Source organism: Chelon labrosus (genome assembly GCF_963514085.1).
Source record: "Chelon labrosus genome assembly, chromosome: 12".
Lineage (NCBI taxonomy): Eukaryota > Metazoa > Chordata > Actinopteri > Mugiliformes > Mugilidae > Chelon > Chelon labrosus.
The window spans coordinates 1,385,603-1,410,170 of NC_140345.1; the positions used below are offsets into that span (position 1 = coordinate 1,385,603).

Genomic DNA, 24,568 nt, shown 5'->3' on the forward strand with positions numbered 1-24,568 from the left:
ATTCCAACTTGTAAGGCTCAGCATATTAAGCAGCTTTGCGCAACCAAACACATTTTTTTTAACAGTGCTGTGAGGACACAGTTGGATATGTGTGTTTAGAGACCAGGGATTTTAAAATTGTAATTCTTCAACATCAAGGACCAAATAAGTTTTATAATTCTATTGAAATTCAAAAGGGGTAGCTCAAAAACCCTAGATCAGTTGTTCCCAACCTTTGTTGTGTGTGCCCCCTAGCCTTTTTTGTCATACCATAAGTAATGTAAGCTACAAAGGAAAATAAATATCTTTGGAATTACTATTTTCCACTATAGAAATCTCTGCTCTTGATTATCATCTTTTCTAGATATTTTACGTTCAAAATAAACTAAATAAAAATAAATAGTGCATTACGCATTTGATAAATTCGAAATAAATTTACCACAAACAAAAAAATAAAATGGAATTATGTAGTAAACAAAAGTGTGAAATAACTCTAAATATGATTCATATATTACATTCTTCAAAATAGCCACCCTTTGCTTTGATTACTGCTTTGCACACTCTTGGCATTCTCTCGATGAGCTTCATGAGGTAGTCACCTGAAATGGTTTCTGTGTTTGCAGAGGAGTTCTCCCGTGTGCGTGAGGAGGTGCCAGCTGAGTTGGTGGAGGCTCACGTGAAGAAGGTGCAGGAGGCGGCCAGGAACACCGGCAAGGTGGACCCTGCCTTTGGCCTGGAGAGCAGCGGCATCGCTGGGACTGCCCCAGAGGAGCCTGAGAAGACTGGTGAGTATCATGTGTCCACATTTTGGCTGGGTAATATGTCTGAAAGCCACCCTGAAAATATCTTTTTTTCAGTCAGTACAAAAGTGTGATAACTGAACCAGGTCAGGTTCAGGAAAGAAAAGTATCATTTAGAAGTGTCAATTTCTGTGTTTGGATGGATGAGGTAGTTTTGAGATTTCTGCAGCCACTGGAGGGCACCAGATTGTTTTAGCAGTATCACGAGAAAACTACTGTGTGAGGATATGTTAAGGCTGAGTGAGGAGAGGACAAAGCCTTCACTTTGTCCTCAGTTGATTTGGTTTGGTTTTCTTCAGAGAATGATTTTACATGAAGGTGACACACACATCAGTTTTTATCAGTGGGACATTGAGCAATACAGAAATGTTGGTTTGTGTGTGTATATACAGCCTTGGATTAAAACAACAGTAGCAGATGGGCTGGAGCGTGGGCAGAGAGGGAGTAGAAAACTGGGTCATCACACTCTATGTGCTTTTCACTTTCTCTCTAATTTGCTTTGTGCTTTCTTGAAAATTGGCTTTCCTTTACTTTTACTTACTCACTCACTCACTCACTCACTCATCAGCAATCATGTTTAATAGCTGCATTAATGCCCTCTTGAGCAACATTTCTCATCAATAAGCTTAAATGTGTTCCATGCCCCACCTGGCCCGAAGCACTCGACCAGCACACAATCAATATTCAAACTCTTAACACACGCTCAAGTGCACCCATGACATGATTTAACATTCAGCTGTACACATTTATGCACCCTGTCACGTGTCGAGTGGTCATTGGTGAATGTGTGCAAATGCTCACACACTTTCCTGTGTTCATTTAAAAAGCTTTCAAGTTCCCCTTTTCTTCATGATGTATACCTCACTCAATTAATAAATGCACTTTACTTTGAACAGGAATTCTCTCCACTGCTTCGTTCTGTTACAGCTCAGTCACAGCGTTTAAACTGAGATTGCGTTAATCAGTTTTATTTTTTTGTCACTTTCAGAAACCACCGAGCCAGAAAAGATGGACACTGACACAGACTCCCAGCAAGCTGATAAGGTGAGACTACCTTTCAGATTTTTTATTTTAGGATGCGACAGAAAAATCTACTTTTTTGGATAAAGCTAACAAAAGTTGAATCATTGTTAACGAACTGCATGAAAAGAGGAGACTTTGCTACACAGATGAGATTTCTTTGTTGGTTTGAGCTTTTAATGGTATTTAAAAGCTCAGAAAAAGAACAGACTTGTCAGTTAAGTTTATTATTGCCTTTACATTACATTACAGAATATGGAAACATTTGCATGAACCAACACATTGATTAACACAAGGTGTCAAGTTAATCAAGACTAATTGTGATGTTACTTTAGAAAGGAGTTTCAAGTTATGTTCTTTTTAGGATTAGTTAGAATCAACATTTCAGGTTAAATAGGAGTTGTCGTTTATCACTGACTCTACTGCACAGTCAAAGTCTGCTTAGGTTAAAATGAGGTGTTTCAACTTTGTTTTTCCATTCATCTACATTTTGATCCTGGTCTCCCGGCTCGGAAAGGCCCAGCGGGTGAATGTAATGGCTGGGAAGCTCATTTGGTGATGACTTCCTCATTATCGCCCATTAACCAGAGTTAGACACTTTGTCTAAATCGCAATGATTGTCCCCAAAAAGTGTACAGGGTCAAGATTTGACCTATTATGCAATGCGGCTTTAGCATGGTTGCATTTACTGACTTTGTGGCCTTGCTAACATCCTGTGGCTGTTTGTTCTTTTATAATGTATGGACGCCAACCACCCTTGTGTCCATTCATGTATGTTGTTTTTAATAAAGCCTGAAACCTACTTTTAAGCAACTTTGCTACATTAAACCTCTCATGATTTCTTATAGTCAATTGAAATTTCATTTGTAAAATCAGACTTCAACTAGCCTTATCCTCAGTTTCTCTGCCATGAGCGTCCTGTGACTGTTTCTTTATCCTTCAGGCCGAGTTGAAGGATGAGGCAGAGAAGCCTAGTGAGTCTGCAGAGAAGAGCGACAAGACAGAGGCAACAGAAAAGGTGAAGAAGGAGGGAGTGGAGCCATCAGAGCACGAGGAGGAGAATGAGGGAGGGGAGACAAAAACAGCTCCAGCAGGTAACACTGAGGATTATGACAAAATTAAACAAGATAGCCTTTACATTTGTATTTTGTCAGCAAGCGCTTAAATAATGTAAATAGTACGCTGCTTTAAGTACAGCTGCGCTTAACAACTATTGTCATTGTTGATTAATATGCCATATATATGTTTCAAAAAATATCAAAAATAGGGATAAATGTTCCTCACAGCCTACTAAAACCAAGGTGTACTGAGTGTAACTTTAGAAGTTCGTTATTTCTCTGTATAGAAGAGGCCTGCTTCCCATGTTAACAGCTCATTACTGAAAATTTGTAAAAATGTTCACATAGTTCTGTCAGTGTTTTCAGCACATTGCACAAAAGTGCAGGAGAATATTTTTGCTGTTTTGATTGTGAGATTCAGAAAACACTTGTCAGCTTTTAAATTTCTTTCTCAGACAAGGACAAAGAGGATGCTATGGAGACATCACCCTCGGAGCAGGATAAGGACAAGGAGGAGAAGGCCTCTACAGAGGAGGGAGAGGAGAAAAGGAAGAAGCTGGAACATGACATTGGAGAGGGCAACATTGCCACTGCAGCTGCTGCTGCCCTGGCATCTGCTGCCACCAAGGCCAAGGTGAGTCTGCAGGAGAGCCAACTGCCTTTTCTCATAGAAAATCTCTTTCATTCTCATAGTGCTACTGTTCCTGTTCTCTACCCTACAGCCGAATGCATGTGGAATGCTGTATGCTTTGTGGATATTGTGATACAATCAAATTGCAGGATCCAATATTTAACAGTTATTTGACATTGATCTGATACATATCATGGATGTGTGCGCCTTCTTAGCACTTGGCAGCAGTGGAGGAGAGGAAGATCAAGTCCCTGGTTGCCCTGCTTGTGGAGACACAGATGAAGAAGCTAGAGATCAAGCTGAGGCACTTCGAGGAGCTTGAGACCATCATGGACCGCGAGAAAGAGGCTGTAAGTTAAAATAAGCTGTTGTGCTCCCTGAGTAGTGAGAGTAAATGTGAATGTGTCTGGCCATTATGGACCCGCATTACTATGAAAAATGACCTAGTGTTACTTAATGCATGCACTTGTGTTCTCCAATGCTCGGTAAAGGCTTTCAGCTGTGGTTATTATTAATGAAGGTGATCTGTTAACAGAAGCTCAGTTTGAACTTAAAGCCACTCAGTGAAAATGTGTCTGTATGAAGGAAAAACTGCCAACATTTACAGTCATCACATATGGTTTAATGGTACAGCAACCTACTGTAGTTTCCTGTATACATTTAGTATGCATTATGCATTTAGACAGCTATTAACCTAAAATGTAAATCTGTAAATCTATGCCAGAGCTACTTGCATACTGCAAATATTCATGGTCTAAATCAGAATTATTATGACCAGATGAAATCACTGATACATGAATGATTTATTTTAGATTTAGATGTAGATGATTTTTTTTAATGGCAGTAAAGTGTGAAATTTTTTCGCTTTGTTAAACCACAAAACACAGGATTTCCTCAATCAAAATACCACAGTAATTTTAAGAAACTTCCTTGAGAACCAGAGGCTTCATCACTGAATATTTTTGTTAAGACATGGAGTTGGTTGGGTTATGCTACCTAAGAGCCACATTTGTGCAGTTTGTAAAGTTAGATTCACCATCCCAGGTTCTTGAATGTAATTTTCAGTAGTATATATCTATGAGTTGTAACTGTTTTCTCAGTTTCATTCCCGCATTTTTACAACAGGAATGTTCTTAAAAAAAAAAAAAAAAGCAAACCTCCACCAATAATTTAAATGAATAAGCCCAGTCGTAATTTTATTTTGCAAATACTATGCCATGACCTGGATGACTAAGTCCCTTTTCAGAGACAAACATTAAAAAGCTTCCAAGTTTAACTGGTGACACAAATGTATGCGTTTGGAGCATTGATAAGTTGATAAGATTAAGTTGAAACTAGTTCAACTTTGACTGTCACAACATAAAGTACCATAAACTGACTTAAAAAGACAGCATTAAAGCTACAAACAACCCATAATGTAATGCTCTCTACTCAAAAAGTTTCAACATTTGTTGTCTAATTCTTGAATGTAATACAACTCCCATGTTGTTAACCGAATTGAATTCCAGGAATAAATAATGCCTAAAATTTAAGTAAGTTCTGTACAACCCAACCAAGATTGTAAGGCAGAAGTCATCAATTATTTTCACTCTATTATGTTTATTTGCTGGGTCTAAATGGTAAATCTGAACTGGTTTTAAAGAAAAGCAATTATTCTTTGAGTCTTTTCTGTCTCTACCCAGCCAACCTTAGGCAGATGGGTGCCTCCATATGAGCTGAGTTCTGCTCAAGGTTTCTTCCTGTTAAAAGGGAGTTTTTCCTTGGCACTGTCTGTTCTGGGGGTCTCAGGCTGGGTTTCAGACTGGATTTTGTAAAGGGTCTTGAGGACAATTTGCATTGTTATTGGTGTTATATAAATAAAATTTTAATTTAATTGAAATTAAATTATTTTCAGGTCAGGCAAATATTACATGAGGTTTTAGGGTTGATCATGTCCACAGCTCCCCGCTACCAAGTTATTAAATCTACAAATACATACTGTGGAAATTTTCCAAAACGCATACATTTTGATTTACTGTCTTGTTTGTTAACATTATTAAATCAGATCTCTTCTTGTTTAAGTAATTTTAGAACTTTTTTGATGCCATATAAAGACAAAACCAAACAAATATGCATTAAAAGGAACACAGTTAATTTAGTGTTAGTTAAATATACTTTTTGGAAATTCACAGAAGTTACCAAGTGTCAAACTGTTCCACTTGTCTGGTTGCTGTGTTGACATGAACAATCTGTAAATATTTAGTTCAGCATCGGCAAATGTTGGCCACTCAACAAGTTGCTTCCCGCTTGATCCAAATCCTCCACAGAGACCAATGAGGAGACACAGCTTTAATTCTTTTTGAGTGAGCTGAATTGCCAATAAAACATTTTCCAGAGTAAAAAGAGGTGTTTAGTGAGGCAAGCCAAACTGTTGCCTCCACAGTGCAAATTATAGCCTCTCTGCTCTTGTGTGTGAGTGTCCTGCCCCAGGACAATCCCTGGAGACGCTAGCGAGAGTGTAAAACTGTGTTTTCGTTGTGGTGGCATTGGGAGGGTAGCCCAGTTTTACAGCTATAAACGGTGCATGACAAGAAGTCGGGTTAAAGAAGCTCTCTGAACACTGGAGCGAAACCAACCCACTGCTGCCATAAACTATAAAACACAGAGCCTCTCAAACAACCAAGATCAGCACAGCAAAGAAACACAGACAGTTTTACACCCAGTCTAATGCTTCACAGGCCTCATGTGATATAAACAGTCCTAGTCCTCTGTTGTCCTCATGGTAGTCATAGAGCTCTGTAAGAAACATTAATATAAGAGGCAGTGCACCCACTTTGTTTTGTCACTTTGTCAACACACGCATAGCGGTGTGCAGCAGGATCACAACACTGGTTTTGGAAAGAGATGCTCCTGTTGAATCTTTTTAAAATATAATTTTCTTTCACCTCCACTGTGTTCTCTCAGTCACAAAAGCATTGTGAAGCGTTACTGATGATCTTTCATCTTTCATGTACACAAGTCCTCCACAGATTGATATGGCTACACCTGTCTAGCATTTTGCAATGAAATTGCGTAGGCCTACTGCCTTTTAGCAAAGAAAAAAGAAAAGCTAACTCATTGTATGTCACCAGCCATTGGGTTTGCTGGAAGTAGTTGTTGGTGTTTTTTGCAGATGTCTTTATTTAATCATCTTTCGTTGTTTCTTGTCTCTCTGCAGTTAGAGCTTCAGAGGCAGCAGCTGCTCACCGAGCGTCAGGCATTCCACATGGAGCAGCTCAAATATGCTGAGATGAAGGCAAGGCAGCAGATGGAGCAGCAAGCCGCTGCTGCTGCTGCTGCGGCTGCTGCTGCCGCCGCCCAGGCCCAAGGACAGGCGCCTGTATCTGGACCCCACCCAGGGCCACCTCCACAAGGCATGCACCCCGGAGGACCACCACCACACCACGGAGGACCTCCTCCACACCACGGGGCACCCCCACCCCTCCATGGAGGGCCCTCACCCGGCGCTGCAATGCACCCTGGCTATCCCCCTATGGGCCACCACCCCATGGCCCCACATCACCCAGGACAGACGGGTAAGAGATTTAAAAAAACAGGCACAGGTGCTACTATATGCACTAGTGAAACGTGCACCCACTAAAGATCTGATTTGTCTTTTCCACACTGCAGGACCAATGGGACCAGTCCAGCCGATGCCCGGGCGTATGATGTCTGGACCACCCTCTGCTGGCCCCCCTGCTGGTGGCATGCCTCCCATGATGCCCCCACGCCACCCTGGAGCTCCCAACGGCATGTGTGAGTACAAATATCCCTATACCATCTTCCCTCTGTGTTCGTGTTTTATGTCTTTATGCATAAACCTTATATATAATTATAAAACAAACTCATTTATTTTTGATATTGTATACACATTTAACTCGCCAAAACCAGGATAGTCTAAACTGTGGGGATGTTTGTAGAATCCTGTATTTACACAACAAACAAGGATTTCTGGAAATCAAAATATTACTGGGACCCAAAGTTGACAGCTGGTATTTACTCTGAATGTCAGCTGCAGCTAAACATTTCTATGCTTCTTATGAGCATCACATTACACCCTGCTTTAACCATGCTATAGTTGCAGTTTGCCCATAAACACCTCTAATAATAGAGCTTCTCCAGAGTTTTTCTCCTTCAGAGAAACAAGCAATCATTATAATATGGGACTACTACAAACAAAATATTATCATTAAAATAAAACTACCAGTTTTTAGAGTTGATACGGTTATATTTGGTTATATTATACTTTCTTATCGATAATAGGCCTGTGTGATATTTACAGTAAAACAAACACAGACACTTGAATTGTCTTTTTATTAGATTGCTTGCTGCAGCCACACACCTCACTAGCAATTACAACAACAACTAAACTAGCAAGCGTAAAGGGGTCACCATATGTGGCAGTTACCTGGAAGTCAAAGATTTTTGTCAATGACTTTGCTGATTAAGACGAGACGTTAATGAGCTACAACTAATATTTGATGTTAAAAATTCTCCTGGGATTTGTGGCAGTTTTGAAGCTACTGAGCGTATTACTACCCTCTGCAGTTTATGGTTATCTCAGGCGGTTGATGGTAGCCTACCAAAACTAGCAAGCTGCCATAAATTAGGTGGGAAGAACAGGACATTTGAAGGTGCAACACTAGGTTATTTATGCAGCCTCCATCCCTGTAAGTAAGCTAACTATGAAGTTAATTAAGTCTCATCATGGTATCTAATTACGGTTTTGCCCTACATGAAGTTATTTCCTTCTGCTAACATTTTACTGACACATATTCAAATAGTGTACAATAGAGTGTATAAAGGATTAGCATTTAGCAAACTAAAATTGTCCATAAATGTATTTCCTGGAATGAATCCTTCTTGTGCATAAGTCCAAATACAAAGTGATACAATGAATCAAATTTTAATTTTTGTCTAAAGACATGGCATGTCAAAAAAGAAAGTCGCCACCTGGATTTAATTAATAGGTACGAGCCTATTAATTACTGCATGGGTGATTATCTTTCAGCTGCAACAAGTTATTTAACCCCAACTGATGCAATAAATAGCTTCTCATTTCTTAATCAACCATGTCTAAAGACGCGTCCCGTGGCCGTGGAAAAGATGTCTGTTTAAGAAGGGTCAAATCATTGGCATGCATCAAGCAAGAAAACGTCTAAGGAGATTGTAGAAACTACTAAAATTGGGTTAAGATACTGGAAGGATAGTGGGGAACCATCATATTCGAGGAAGAAATGTGGTCGGAAAAAATCCTGATTGATGGTGATCGACGATCACTTAAACATTAGGTGAAATGAAATCGGAGAAAAACAACAGTAGAACTCAGGGCTATGTTTGATAGAGATAGTAAGAGCATTTCCACACGTACAATGTGAAGGGAACTCAATAGATTGGGACTGAACAGCTGTGTAGCCTTAAGAAAACCACTAATCAGTGAGGCTAACTGGAAAAAAAGGCTTCAATTTGCTAGGGAGCATAAAGATTGGACTCTGGAGCAACGGAAGAAGGTCATGTGGTCTGATGAGTCCAGATTTACCCTGTTCCAGATTGATGGGGGCATCAGGGTAAGAAGAGAGGCAGATGAAGTGATGCACCCATCATGCCTAGTGTCTACTGTACAAGCCTGTGGGGGCAGTGCTATGATCTGGGGTTGCTGCAGTTGGTCAGGTCTAGGTTCAGCAACATTATGTGCCCAAAGAATGAGGTCAGCTGACTACCTGAATATACTGAATGACCAGGTTATTACATCAATGGAGTTTTTTCTTCCCTGATGGCACGGGCATATTCCAAGATGACAATACCAGGATTCATGGGGCTCATATAGTGAAAGAGAGGTTCAGGGAGCATGAGACATCTACACACATGGATTAGACAGAGGGTGGTCTTAAGGTTTATTATTAGCTTGATCTTTTGCGTGTATTATTGAATTATCAGTTACCCAATAAATGAAAATGGAGGATTGCATTAGGTGCGAAAGGCGTGCTGATCACATAATCATGCCATTTAACCCTTATTAGTTGACAAACCAAATACCAATTAAGGCATTTTTGTTAACTTTGTAAAAAGCCATACCAAGGAATCTGAGGATTCTCCTTCCAGTTTGCCACTAATCTAAGACAGCAGAATTTAGTGGAGCAGTGTTTTCTTGGGTGCATACTGAAGACATGGTTAAGCTCTATGAAACCATACAGACTGAGCAGGTAAATATCACTGCTCACACATGCATGCACGTGTATTTCAGACCCCAACATTACAATACAGTTGCCACATTCATTTTTATAATTAAAACAAATTACGCATTCAAACTTAGCTTTACAGGGAACTCAAACCTTCCCTGTGTCCTTAATCCATAATGTGGTTTAAAGCAGTGCAACAGTTAGGGAATTTTGCTGATGTCAAAACTTTGGTAGAAAGAAATCTTTTTTTCACACTGAGCCCTAAAGTGACCTCAGCGATTTCTCTCTTTTAAGCAGACTAATAATAATAATAATAATAATATATTTTATTTATGGGCACCTTACATAAAACAACAATACATAAAACATAAGAATAAAACCTGCAATGCAATACCATAAAAGCAGATTAAAGTACATAACAATGAGTGGGGTTAGATGGAGTAAGCTATTTTAAAACAATGTGTTTTGAGTCTGGATTTGAAATGTGTCAGGGTGGGAGAATGGGAGAATGCCACTGAATTCTCTAGAACCCCTGGTAGACAGCCGGGCAGGTGATGCAATAAGCTGAGTGGCTGAGGAGAATCTGACGGTACAGGAGGGTGTGTATAATTGGAGAAGTTCAGATAGATATGAGGGAGCTTGCTTGTGAAGGCCCTTCAGGGTCAGTAGCAGGATCTTGTATTCAGTGCTGGATTTTATTGGAAGCCAGTGGAGCTGCTGGGGTAATGTGGTCCATGGAGGGAGTTGGGTGATGATACGGGCTGCAGTGTTTTGGACCAGTTGAAGTTTGTGGAAACATTTGGACGGTAAACCAAAAAGAACAGAGTTTTACTAGATATTAAAAAGCAAACGTTGCATGGTATTTTCATGACGTTACAATCCTTGAGATTCACAAATTAGCCCTTAAAGTGAATTCAGTCTTTAGATTCTCAGATCAAGAATCACTGCCAAGCTACCTTTGTCTAACCTTTACCTTCTAATGCTTCTTTCTTGGTCTAAAATCAGCATCTCCCCTTGTTCCAGACCCTGGACCACCACCTGCACAGCCTGAAGCTATCCCCCCAGTTCCCGTGGGTCCTCCAGCCCCTCCAAGTGGACGAGTTGCTGACAACTAAGACATACACACACACACACAAAAACAAACAAAAGCACACACATGCATAAAACTCCAGCCCCCTTTTTGATGGCCTTTGCAACTGGCTACATATTTTCCCTCCACACTCAAACCTACCATACATTTTATCACAGGACCCACACACACACTTAAGATTCAATGGCAAAGGTAACCCGATTAAATTCCCCCCCCCCCCCCCCCCCCACACACACACTCATGCAGATTTCCTCTCAGGGCACAGCGGCAAGGGTCGTCTAGTAATAAACACTGTTTTCTGCTCTGTTGGGCTGGATGGAGGCTGTATTGAATGACCCTGTGTACAGAAAGCAAGGAGACAGAACCAATTAAAAAAAAAAAGTCTGTCTCACCCTAGATTTCTCTTTCCAGTCTGTTTTAAATGACACTGTAACCTTTTTACCCATCTCTCAGACACGCGCCTCTCTTCTTGTCTGGTTCTTTTAAAGACAAACACTAGGGGGAGCTGGTGAGCGCAGACAGCTGGTTAAACATGCAGGGGGTTGTGTGCTGAGCAATGTGCGCTTTTAATACACATAAGATTGTTGCGACAATAACCTGAATTAAACACACACAGAGAACAAGGCCTGCCCTCACTCTTGTCTTGTCGAGTATCTACCTCTTGCTCCTCTTTAAATGATACACTGTAGTTCTGTGTGTGTGTGTGTCTGAGTGTGTGTGCCAGAAAGAGGGATGTTTGATGAGGGTTTGTACCCTTTTTTTAATATTTAATTTGTGATTTCTTTCAGTTTACTGAAATAGGATAGAGACAAAAGACACAAGGCATCAGGATTGTGTCTTGTTGCAACAGAAATAGACCTAAAGTAGTTTTCTAATTTCCTTAATTCTCTCTCATTTTTTACTGGATTTTATTTTTTGAGTTAAAATAAAATAAAACAGATGCCATTATTAATATTTTCTTGTCAACAAATCCAGTGGGGAAAAAAATGGAAAGTATCTTATCCTGTTTCTCAATACTTTCTAATTGAAGACGTAACCATAAAATGACTTATAAACATTTAATTATATTGTTTAAATAGGCTAAATTGTAAAATTGTAGTTTTTAGTGACTATTACTCAAACAGGAAGGAAAGGTCCATTAATTAGAGGCAACTTAAAGTTACAAATTAAAGTTTCTGTATGTTTTTAAAGAAACTACGGTCTCCCAGTGTAGCAGTCAGGCAATTGTCTTTCATACTTTTGATCATATTTTGATCTGATTGGATGAGAGAGAGACACAAACTGGGGCTCGGCCCAACCATCTAAAGAAAGATCATTCCTCCTTCTGTCACACCACCTGCAGCACTGTATTGCACACACACAGAAATGTTAAGCTGAGGCGAACACTGGAGGCTGCATGCACACACCGACTTGGCCAGACCCTGCCACAAAGCACTGGACAACAACACACATTATCTCCTGCTGACCTTCACACAGCCTTTACAGAGAGGGAGACGCTGTGATGCGGCTCTGCTGAAACATCAGAACACGACGATGCTCTTCCTCATCGCGGTGGGCTTCTAGATGTTTTTTAGGTGCTGATACTGTAGCGATTAAACCCCGCCCCTCCTCTGCTCACAGTTTCCTAGCGCTGCCTACCTCGCTAACCTGTCCTCCTTTACTCACATTTTTTCCATTGCTTTTCAGCCACCATGTAACTCGGTAACATACTACTTTCTATTAACCCATTTGTGGTTATATGCAGAAAAGTATGGAGCTACTAAGCAATCATGACAGCTTAGTTTTCGAAGCCTGTGATTTGTATTGGAGAAGAAGCGACTACTGGAGCTGGAATCCTTAGTGATCAATAAATAAGTTGACAGAAAATGAGTAATTTTAATTAACAGTCAAAAATAAAATGTCAAGCTCAAATGGGGGTTCTCTCCAAGTAGATGAAAGTAACTAAATAGAATATCACATGTTTGGGGTTGTACTCAACGTTACAATTGAGAGAACTATCGGCAGAGAAGTAATAAATGTACTTGAAGCCAGCAGAGTTTTAACATCTATTAACTGTTTGATCTGTCAAACTGTCAAAAATGACTGGAAAGGGTTCAAACAGCAGCTATGAAAATGAGGAAATTATTTGTTTATGATTCATATTTTTTCCTGATTTTGTTTGTAATTCCTCCAAAATCTGTCAGTTAAACAATCTCACTACATGATCGGTTGGTAGCTGTTTTGATAGTGGTGCATAATATTTCTCTTCACTTCCCAGTGTTCACGTTTTCTTCTGAACATTTTGGGGACTTTTCATGCCCATCAGCTTAAAAGTTGAGGCTTTTATTCTTCATCATCAGCTGTAAAGAATCTAATAATCAGATTTAGTTTTTGTTGATCTGTATTTCATTCCTCTTCCAGATGACACTTGAATTAGCCTGAATTTAAGTTTAACACGCAAGTTAGCTTCAAATGAAGGTGTAACCTGTCTCCACATAATGAGTAAGAACCAATATGAGGTTGCTTTAATGTGAAGTCTTAACCCAGTCTTCTCCCTCCGCCCTTCGCTAGCACTGTTGGTATCTCTGCTACCTCTTCCTCGTTCATCCGCTAGCTACCTCTACTAGAAATCTTCCTCTTGCTATCTGCTACCTCTCTGCACACCCCTCTGCTACCTCTCGTTTCCATTTGCTTTCTTTTCTATTCCTCTTTTATGCTCTCCCTGCCCACATGACTGCTGCATCACTGACTGTTGCCCTCTTCTCCCAGTTTGTCGGAAGAAGAATACACAAGAACGAACACATACATAAGGTCATTCATTCGTGCTCTCATTCACCGTGCCCTCCTTTACCCATTTGACATGTTACATGGTTTGTTATGTAATATCACTTAAATATGATGGGACATCCCTTACATATATTATCTTCAAGCTTTTTTGTGTTAATGGTAATGTATTTTTAAGGAGAAGTTTTGTGTAGATGGAAGTTATCTCTGTTCTTTGTAGCATTTGTTTTCCTTTTTTTTTTTTATTTTGTATGGGGTCTGTTGGTACTTGGACCTAGACACTGTCAAATAAACTGTGTTTTGTATGAGGTTGATGTCTCAGTTTTTCTATGAGATCCTTTCATAAGCCAGTGTAAATCACACAAGATGCCAGTAAAACAAAGTACAACCAGGAGTTAAAGTGAGTCATACTGGATAAAGTGTAATTAATGCTGCCCTCTAGTCTTGCATTTAGACATCAGTGATGTGTCGTGGGTTTCCATAAAAACCTCATAAGACATTCTTTTAAAACCTATGAACTTTACATCCTTACTGAGAAAAATAATGGTTATTTGCTGCAAATGATTTCAAAAGTTTAAGTCCTTTACTGAGCTTGAAAAGCTTGGTTTTGATTCAGGCTTATTTTCAGAACCAAATATTACTTTAAGGGTTGTGATGGTGCATTCACTCTAGTAGTGATAGAGCAATATGCTACAACACATTTCCAATGGAACCTGGGGATATGAAGTGACAAGCTTGGGTCCAATACTCATGACATGAAAGCTAAGGTGACTTTTTGTTTTCTGAAACCCCCTGTTCATGACTTCACCAGACACTTTGGGATGTCTGGCTGTCTGAGCATCACTGGTCCTAGTTGTGGTGCAACCCACAGCGTTTAAAGGGCACACATAGAAGGCTCTTGGAATTTCTCATCTTCACCTCATATGAATATTCATATACACAAATATTTTCACAACCGTATAATTGTCTAGAATGAGTAAACTAGACAAACTGATCAACATGATTCAGGAGCGGCCAGCTCTGTAAAGTATCATAGAAAGTATCACCTGTATATATGGTCTCACCTGTACATAGGTTTTGATCTGTAAATATTGACTATATTCAGTAAAAACAACCTGTACCATACTGCGTATACACCACACTATTTATGCCACGTGCACTTACTGCCTATTGCACTTCTGGTTAGATGCTAAACTGCATTTCGTTGCTCTGTACCTGTACATGTGTAGTGACAATAAAGTTTAACCTAATCTAATCTATTAAAACTTCATGTACTGTACATGCATAAAACATACAGAGCTAATAACACTAAACTAGTAAAATAAAATGTTACTAATGTTCACCAAAGAGTATCTTCTGAATAAGAAGCAATTCAGTGTACACTGATCAGCCACAACATTAAAACCACTCACAGGAGAAGTAAATGACTGTTTTGGAGGCACAAAGGAGACCTACACAGTATAGGAAGGTGGTCATAATGTGATTCCTTATCTATGTGTTTCTAAGCAACAGAACAAAATATCTGAGCGGTAAACTAGTAAACAAACTTTAAAATGTAACAAGGGAACTAATGGATTTAGGATTTGTAATCTAAAGTTGAGCATTGTTCTTGTACTTCCTGCCCATGCTTTTCCACAAGCTGCATCTGCACCAGATTATCTTGCTTTTGTGTCGGGATTTGGGACGTTGCTACAAAAACATTTGCACACAATGCATCGACAGGGTGTAAATTACACAGTTTGACGTGTATCAGTAGGCTTATATTGGTGGCACGGAAGAAAAAGGATGACATCTCAGCAGACTTGTATAATTTCTTTGAATCCTTTTTATTTCCATGTCCATTTTTTGTCTTTTTCATATTGGACTTGGGCTACAAAATGGATTGTTTAACCTTCATAAATACGTCCTACAATCGTTATATACAGCTGTTGAACACAGAAAGTTTGCTTTCGGTACACAGTTCTCAGTTAAATGAACCACTTCAAGATTTTAGGTTGCAAATTTAATTTAGGCTTTAGAATTCCATGTTTCTAAATCAAATTTACTACATAAATCCCTGTGACATGTTTTTTGCCTGGCTTGGGAGGTGATGGGTGAGGGAAACATGTTTTTGGTGTGGTTGTTTTTGCTGCTTAGTGCTCAGTTCGTGGCATCTGTGTGTGCACACACAAAGTGGAGATGATAAGAATAACACGAGTCCTGTCGCCATTTCAAACCTAATCCGGGTCGGCCCGTCGCTGTAATCTGGCGAGAAGGGGGGATTTCTCCGTCCAGCAGATTGACCATGAGTGTGTTATTGAGAGGGATGAGAGGGGGCCAGAGGGTGATTACTCCCATGGTGGGGTGGGAAGAGAAGAGTGGGGGTTGGGATGTTTGGTGCCAGATGAGCAGGGAAGAGGACGACACTCATCAGTTGTGGGAACAGTGATGGTGCATCTTCAGTTTATTTTCTTGTGAGGCAGGAAGCTAACATGTTTAGCTCCTTTTAGCCAGTTTGGGAACATGCCTTAACTTCTAATACTAAGGTAACATCTATTTAACGGGTTCTCTTTATGTCAACTCAGTGCATTTCAAACGGACATCCAGTCTAACTCACAAACTGCCAAGCTGCTGCTGCTGGACTAGTTTCCAGAGCAGAAACTCCCAGCCCAGTCGTCTGCCAAAGAGGCAGCACAAACTGATCAATTTACATTTTGCTGATGCATACTAAGAATATCTGACACACAGAGAAGAGTTGTGTTTCACACAAGGGCATTTTAACTTGACACTTGAACCCAAACATTGACCTTTTACTGACAGTGTTGTGTTTTCACAGTCCAACATAATACTGCTGACGTCAGATCTCTATTTACAGTATACCTATGAGTCTCTTGTTCTTTGAGGTTTCTCCTCCGCTTTTATTTTAAATACGTAGCTACTGGAGGAAAGTAACATGGTTGACGCGCTTGCTGACAATTGTTCTTCTATTTTTCTTTGTGATGCCTGCATCATAAAGCCACGACTGATGTTACTTCTCTGAAAATGAAATATACTGACGGCTAAAAACAGTGCTGTCACTTGGCTGAATGAGATTTCCAGCGTTTCTCATATTTAATGTTTAGCTTACCTTCTGCTTTTCCTCTCTCCATCATTCCTCCCACTTTTCAAGTCTTCTGTTTCTTGTCCTTCTACTTACATTCTTCATCTTCCAAGATTCTTAATACCTACTTTTTTTCTTCTTCTCTTTTCCATAAACAGCTCTCTCATCTTCTATTCATCCACTCAATTAATCCATAATTTTTACATTGTCCTTTTAACTTTTGCCTTTTCATTTTTGTCCTCCCTCCATTTCAAAAATGATTTTGTCTCCATTTTCTTTACTCCTCTTTTTCATTTTTCCTGAGATTGTTCCTCCTTCCTTCCTGGAAACTCAGCTTCCACTACTTATGTAAAAGTGCAATAGTATTCACAATAAATTTGTACTTGATGTATCAAAGTGAAATTTGTTGCGCAGGAATAGGTGATACATATATTAAGAATACACAGTAAACCAAAGCATTTTGTCTAGCTGTCTAATATTGAGTGAGGTGGTTGGATGGTGTGCTGTAGTATTTGAACACAGAGACGTTAGCTGCAGATCCTCAAAGTTGTAAGGTGCGGCATTCATAGATCGGACTTGTTTGTCCAACACATCCCTCAGATGTGCGATTGGTTTGAGATCTGGAGACTTTGGAAGCCAAGTTAACCTTGAACTTGTCGTTCCTCATGCCATTCCTGAACCATTTGTTTTGCTGCAGGGGGTGTTATCCTGCAGAGAATACCATTTCCATGGGTTCTGGGTCTTTCAAATTCATACACCCTCCTCCAGGTGACTCCACTGGGGTTGATCAAGCCCCAGCATGTGTCCAGACAGCCAGCTACTTTGAATCCATGGCTCTTCTCTCTTGAGCTATAGTCATCTTGAGCGGTCCTTAATAATGCACCACTTTAAGCCTCAATATATTCTAAACAGGTGAGTTTTCTGAAAATGTTCCCCCATACAGTTGCCACAGAGACCAAAAGAGTTTTTGTACCAGGATTTGCAAACATGTTTATTGCTGCTGTGAAGTTTTTAACATGTCTATGGGGATCGGTTCACTTTTGGAGCTAGCCTCAAGTTGACATTCAAGGAACTGCACACTGAGGTTTCTGTGTGGCTAGGATGCCTTTGTTCTCTGTGTATAGAATTATCCGCTCGACTGATTTTGAAAGCAAGTTGCTTTGTGTGTCGCTCTATACATATGCCAAACATTATACTGTGTGCACTGCCAAAACTCATCTTACAGAAACAACACAAAATATCCACCAAAACAAAATATAACTCGTGGGTTCACAAGGCCATGAGATAGATGCCAACTGGGGACGGGTTATTGTGCTGCATTCACCGGTGTAAAAGTGAAATCTGTGTTGAGAGCATCAGCAAGACTAAATGGACAGATAAAAACCAGAGGAAGAAAAAGAACGGTTGAGTTGCAGTGTAAAGATTATAAGTAGTGGCAGATTCAGTGCACATGAGGGAGGCCGGAGGGAGCGACCATGTTAATTATGAAACATTCTGGGGGAAGAGAGCGTTCACGTACAGTATGTAAACACACATTATAGAGACATGCTCATGTTTGAAATGCAAACCCATATTCACGTGTTAACTTGAGGAGACTCAGACAAAAACAAAATATACAATAGCATGAGTGCTGATGGATTTAGTTGTGTGAGGGGTTGCAGCTTTAATTTAAAATCATTTATCTAAAAGAAATCACTGCATCCTTGCAGGTTTGTTTATTTATACTTTTTTAGCATTAGCAGGCGACTGCATGATGAAGAGGCAAAGGGATCCATGCTATGGTGGCCTGGAGAGCTCAACACACTGCAAACTTAAACACATGCAAATAGAGTTCGGCCTAGTGCTTTGTGGGAGTAGCAGGAAGTAGCTTGTATGTACAAGTGACATTACTTTTGTGCTTGCGTAAATTTCTCAAATAATCTGGACACTTGGGTAGGATGATGAATTGCGTAGTATATAGCATTATAGCATCCCCACTGTGGGATAAATAAAGGATTATCTCACCGTGTCTCATGTCATCTAACAAAGACCACGCCTTAATTGATACAGGGAAGTTTATTGGTAGACACAACATGAGGGAAACTGATGGAGGGATGAGAAGAGTAAAAAGCATGAAAGGGGCTGAATGCATAGATGGATGATCATAGAGGAACCCTGAGACTGAGACTCCCTGGGTTCCTCTACGGTGGAGTGAGGGCACATGGTTCAGGGGCGTTTGGCTCCATGTCCCCCTTGTTCCTGTAAGAGGAATAGAAGAAAAGAGAGGGATGGGGAGGGTGGGCGTTGAGAACTGAGACCAACTCACAGGGGGAGGGTTGAGACATGGGGTGTGGTCTTGTCCCTGAATTTAAATTATAATAACTTCATTATATTGTAAATGCAAGATATTTTGGAGTCTTGTCCTTAAATAGAAATATTCTGTTGGGATAAAACTGTCACTCCAGGAGGCTCTTCATGTGTGTTTCATGCTGCTTGTATCATTTGCCGTATCTCTGTGTGTTTTCATCACTGTTGAACACCGAGTGCATCCAGCTGTGTGTGTACTGTGCTTGTGTGTGCTCCTTAAATCCTGCAGCAGCTGAAACGCCACAGGTCCTTGCCCTTTTGTTGGAGGAGCCTGTTGCCATAGCGACTGCTCCATAGTTACAGAGCCGGCGGCACCTGACGATTTGTCTGGCAGGTCACTGGTTCAGCAATGACTGTAGATGCTTTGCAAGCTTATAGCCTCAACCATCTTCACACCTTATAGAGAAGTAAATTAGAGTTTTGTTGGGAGGAAACAGCTTGGGTTCAATTTTTCTTTCCATAAGCAGCTGGCATTTACCAAAAATGTGGTTCTAATTCATGTACATATATTTTTTATAATGTAAATTGTAACCTAGTGTCAAAATAAATGCCAAGTATGACTGGCAAAACATTTTAATTGTTCCTGTCAGCATTGCTGGTTGCTGTTTGGATCCTGATTATCCAATCACAATCGAGTCATGACTTTGAGCATGCTCTGAAAGAGTGACAGACATCAGACAAGACCAGCATGACCCAGCTACTGAAGAGAGGGATGAGTAAGTGCCCATTTTCAATCCAAAATATGAATTTATGTTCATGCTAGCCAAACAAATTTGCTCTCAGCATAATCTTAACTGTTACAAGTTACTATTTCAAGTTATTTTGAATATAACTCATCATTAATTAAGAGGATTTTTTTGATGTCCATGGCAATAGACAACAGGAGTTGGGCAATATTAGCCAACACTCATTTAGTATCAGTAGGCAAAGAAACAAAATACCTATAAGCTTTTCAAAGGTAAAGTATGATATCACAGTGTATTTATTCATGTTTATAAAATGTTAAATGTATATTCTGTCTTGTTTTGTGTCTTTCTGTTTTTGTACAGTGTCCTTGTGTGTCCTGAAAGGTACTTATAAATAAAATGTATAATTATTATTATTATTATTATTTTGTACATAATTTTCTTGTAGACTCGAAGACTTCCCCGAATTGTCTTGTAAATGGAGAGTTATCTGAACTTGACTCCTTGAATTCAGGAAATGAGGCAGATGAGACCAGTGGCATAGATGGTGAGTTTAGAAATTAAGAGTGTTTTTAATTGAAAGTAGGAGGTTTTCATCAAATTTATGTCTTATATGTAAGATCTAGGTTGTATGGAATGCATAAGAGAATACATAAAATGAGTTCAAATGTGATTGCTTTGTTATTAGATTCAGAGAGGGACAGTGGAGAGGTTCTATGCATTCCAGAAGAACTTGAGGTGGCAGCTGAGTTTGAGACAGAGGAGGCAAACAGTGTAGTGATAGAGGATCAGGAGGAGATGACAGTAACCAGGACGGAAGAAATCCGTCACAAGTGCAGATGGAAATGAAACCAGTAGCCTACTGCGAAGGATCAAGAAGAAGAAGAAAGCTACTCAAACCATGAAACGCCAGGTCAGTGAGCATGTGGTTCCAACCTTGAACCTTGATGCACGGAGGAGGACATCATCCCACCATCCCAAATTTGAGAGATCATACTTAGTCTTTCTGCAAGAAAATTAGTCCAAACTCACCTCAAGGCTCTCTAAGGCCAGCGTGGTCAAGAAACAGGGTGATGGAGTGCTGCATCACATGAGATAAGTTGGAGTTCAGAGTCAAGGAAAATCAGCCTGCACGTACTCTGTGAGAACATAGGTATACACATTTTTCTTAGATAATTGTCTGTGTTGTTTTATAATTTTGCTCTCCTTACATTTGTTCTTTTGTGTATGTAGACACAGTAAAACCTTTGTAAGGTGGTGGAGCATCATGTTTCATGTTAGTAGACTACTGATCTCTTTTAATCAGCACAATTGTTCATGTCTTCATCCTAACTCTCCTGCCCATAATTCTGTCTTTACAATATAATGTGAAATAGCAAATGCAGGAAGTTTGCTACTTATAGGATATTCAGTACATGCACACATATTACATATACAGTAAATTTCACCTGTACATAGAGGTGACTGTGTGAAATACTGTTTAAATGCAAACTAGTCATTTTCTGTTTTTCATATCCATGTGTGGTCATGCATGTTTCCACAACTGACATTTCACTGCCGAGTCTGCATGCTCATGAGGCCATATTTGTCGCCTGTGTGTGTGTGTGTGTCAGTGTTTATGTGTGGGTGCGCATGTTCCAATGAGTACGTGCAAGTGTCATAAAAAATAGAGAAGGCAAAAGTAGGCCAGTGGTTTAGAGCACGACGGGAGCTGATGGAGAGAAGGAGCCACACAAAGACTCCTCCTTTCCCTTCCTCATCTGTCTACTCCTTCCATCCCTCTCCTCCACTTCTTTTTGTCTCCTTGTCTCCTCAGGGCCTTTGTTCGGCTGTCCGTCAGGACCAAAAACTATTGTTTTAAAGCACACAGACTAATGTTTTGCTCTTCTGTTGTTTGTTCTGTGGTGCAAGGATTAAGCAGATCCTGGAAAATAGATTCAATGCATTCATTTTATGGACACAGTTATTGACTGGCTGAAATACACCTGCAGCGGGTATCCAGTACCATGCCTTCATGAACAATATGTGGAACAAAGTCAGCTGTTTTTAAAGAAATCACGGCCAGAGGTGATTGATGAGTGCTGCAGAAAGACGTGTCCACATATCTTGTCTACTGTCAAAGTTTAAAGCACTAACTACAACCTGGTGAACACTGCTCATGTTGGTGGTGAATTTTGCTGAAATGAAGTGGAAAAGGACATTATTCTAAAATCAGTCAGAGTGGAATAGAATGGTAGGTTTATGGTGAATGGCCTTGTTTTTATATAGCACCTTCCTACCTATTGATACTCAAAGCGCTTTGCAGTCACATCTACCCATTTGCTCACACACATTCACACACCAGTGCCACACACTAGGAGCAACTGGGGGTTCAGTGTCTTGCTCGAGGACGCTTCAGCATGTGGCTCATTCAGGGATCGAACCGCTAACCCTCTGGTTTGTGGACAACCCGCTCTACCTACTGAGAAACAGTCACCCAAAAGCTGCCCTTTATGTGTTGTTGTTGTTGTTTCTTTTCCAAAAAAGGTGTGTTAAAAATTAAAGATTGGAAGAGCATCTCCCATTCCCTGCATTAAAAGCTCCTTCAGTGACCAAATACAAGCACCACATACCCAGAAACCCAGCAGACACTTCACATGGACGGTAATCTGTGCAACATTCATTCATTCATTCATCTTCTGTAACCGCTTGTTCCTGTGAAGTGTCACGGGGGGGTGTCATCAGGCGAGAGGCGGGGTACACCCTGGACAGGTCTCCAGTCTATCACAGGGCTAACACAGAGAGACAGACAACCATTCACACTCACCAATGAACCTAACCAGCATGTCTTTGGACGGTAGGAGGAAGCTGGAGACACAGAGAGAACATGAAAACTGTATATGTGTATTTAACTGATCTCAGTTAAATACACTGATGATATGACATACGCTGACATATCTATAGCCACTGTTACAGTGGCAGTGCAACTATTTTTTTTATTTTTGGGTGGTTCATTGGCTTAATTGTCCTAAACAGCCGCGCCTGAGGAGGTGTAGATAAAAGGGCATGGCTAGAAAGGCCTTAGAAGCCGCCACCTGTTTTCAGCTGCAGAAGGTCACGTGCTGCCTTTGTGTAGTGAAATAAACCCTTTATTTTTGGAATCCCACTTGTTTGGAACCCCACTATATTGTGACCCTAGAGCCATATCACAACATAATGGGGGCTGGTGGGGGATACCTTGTGGATTTAGGGTGAGAATGGGCATACTCAAATCTTAACTTGCCAGAGATAATGATCGAGCAACATTAACAGATTATAAAATGCTCATGTAACACAATAATGTGGCAAGTATACCTAACAGGAATTTAGCTGAGTTTTGTTTATTTAGTACAGTGCGAGAGGCAAACCTCCTACGTCAGGTATCCAGCTGGAGACAAACATGAGAAGCACAGTCGCAATACAATCAACAAGCAGCAGCAGCAGCAGCTCTGTAAGATACAATATCTGAACCTATTCTTTAACTACAAACCAGGACTCTCATTTCTATTTGTGCAGCAAAGAGCGTGCTCAGCTTCAATGCCAGATGCTTTTCTCATTACCACGTATTTATCCGAGTGACCTAATTAGTCTAGATACAGTTTAGGCTGCACGTATAGAGATATAGGTCATAAAATAACCCCAGGTCCGCTACAATACACTGTTTGTTCCAATACTGTGAATGATGGAACAACACTGCATTCACACGTGTGAGCAATTTGATTTACAAGTCACTATTTTAATTACATCTGTCTGCAGATGTTAATGTAAAAGATGTTCTTGCTCCTGTCGACTTTGTTCTTGATTAATAAATATGACAAACTTAACCTAGCATTAACAGTTAGCACAAATCCAGACAATGGAAAAGTCATTAAAAAGATGCAGAACACACTTTCCATTTCTCAAAATTTTCTTTGTCTAATTTTTGAGCAGCTGTTCAAGGGTGGAATGTTTCTATTTCTCTTTCCATGAGAAGTAGTTATTTCAAGTTCTATTGGTTCTGGTGAGGCAAAATGTGGGTTTCTGTGTTTGTTTAGCTTTATTAAAAATTATTTTCATGAGACCTACAAGAGGCATTGAATCCAAAATAGAGTAAAGCTGCACACTTCCAGATAGAATAAACGTTGGCTCACACTCCCACTACAGAGCCAACCTACAGCGTACCAACAGCATAGAGCCCATGCAGACGCCTCATTATCAGTTCTCATCCTCTTTAGCAGCTGCATCAATGTGAGTGTCTGATCCAGATTCTTGTACATTTGGACCATATTTATACAACTTAGAAGAAGACAACAGGCCAAAATCTTATCAACAGCTTTGACTGACTAAAATGTGATAGTTTAAATAATTATAGAAACACCTGAGTGCCTTGCGAGGAGCCTTGGATAAAGGCATTCCCAATCCTTACCCTTTCACCTTTTATGTATTTTAAGTGAAATGATGGATCCCCTTGAGGATCAGAGAGGTCTTATCTTGTTTTAACCTGTAGATAGTAGTGTTGTGTCTCCACCGCAATTATCCAGTTGGAAATATCTCAATGTCTAGTGGATAGATTGAGAAATTCTTTAGCAGATATTTGTGGTCTTCAGAGTGTGAACGCTAATGGCTTTAGTGACTTTTCATGTGGTGCCATCATTTACGGTTTTGGGTGAAATATCTCAACAAATATTTGAAGGATGGAAAGGAAATTCGGTCCACACATTCACATCATCATCAGGATCAATTGTAACGTTGGTATTGCCAAGACAACAGCTTATCTAAGTTGGCTTTAGCACAAACAAAGTGGGACAAAATGAGGAAAAGGTAGATGAAAGGACGAATATAGGACTTTCTTACATATTGGAGGAAACCTAATTTCAGTCCAAGGTGGAAGACACACAACTGAAGTATCTCAAAACAAGAGT

The 24,568-nt window shown here is 40.1% G+C and overlaps 1 protein-coding gene across 1 annotated transcript in view; it reads left to right on the forward strand.

Annotated features, from left to right (window-relative positions):
• Positions 1–13,847, forward strand: part of smarcc1a (SWI/SNF related BAF chromatin remodeling complex subunit C1a) — a 28,955-nt gene extending 15,108 nt beyond the window's left edge. The window contains exons 21-28 of the mRNA XM_084556819.1: positions 603–764; positions 1,768–1,823; positions 2,743–2,893; positions 3,313–3,491; positions 3,704–3,838; positions 6,685–7,042; positions 7,137–7,262; positions 10,709–13,847. Coding sequence (XP_084412945.1) covers positions 603–764; positions 1,768–1,823; positions 2,743–2,893; positions 3,313–3,491; positions 3,704–3,838; positions 6,685–7,042; positions 7,137–7,262; positions 10,709–10,800 — 1,259 coding nt within the window. The 3' untranslated portion in view covers positions 10,801–13,847. The remainder of the gene's footprint in view (positions 1–602; positions 765–1,767; positions 1,824–2,742; positions 2,894–3,312; positions 3,492–3,703; positions 3,839–6,684; positions 7,043–7,136; positions 7,263–10,708) is intronic.
• The last annotated feature ends 10,721 nt before the right edge of the window (positions 13,848–24,568 follow it).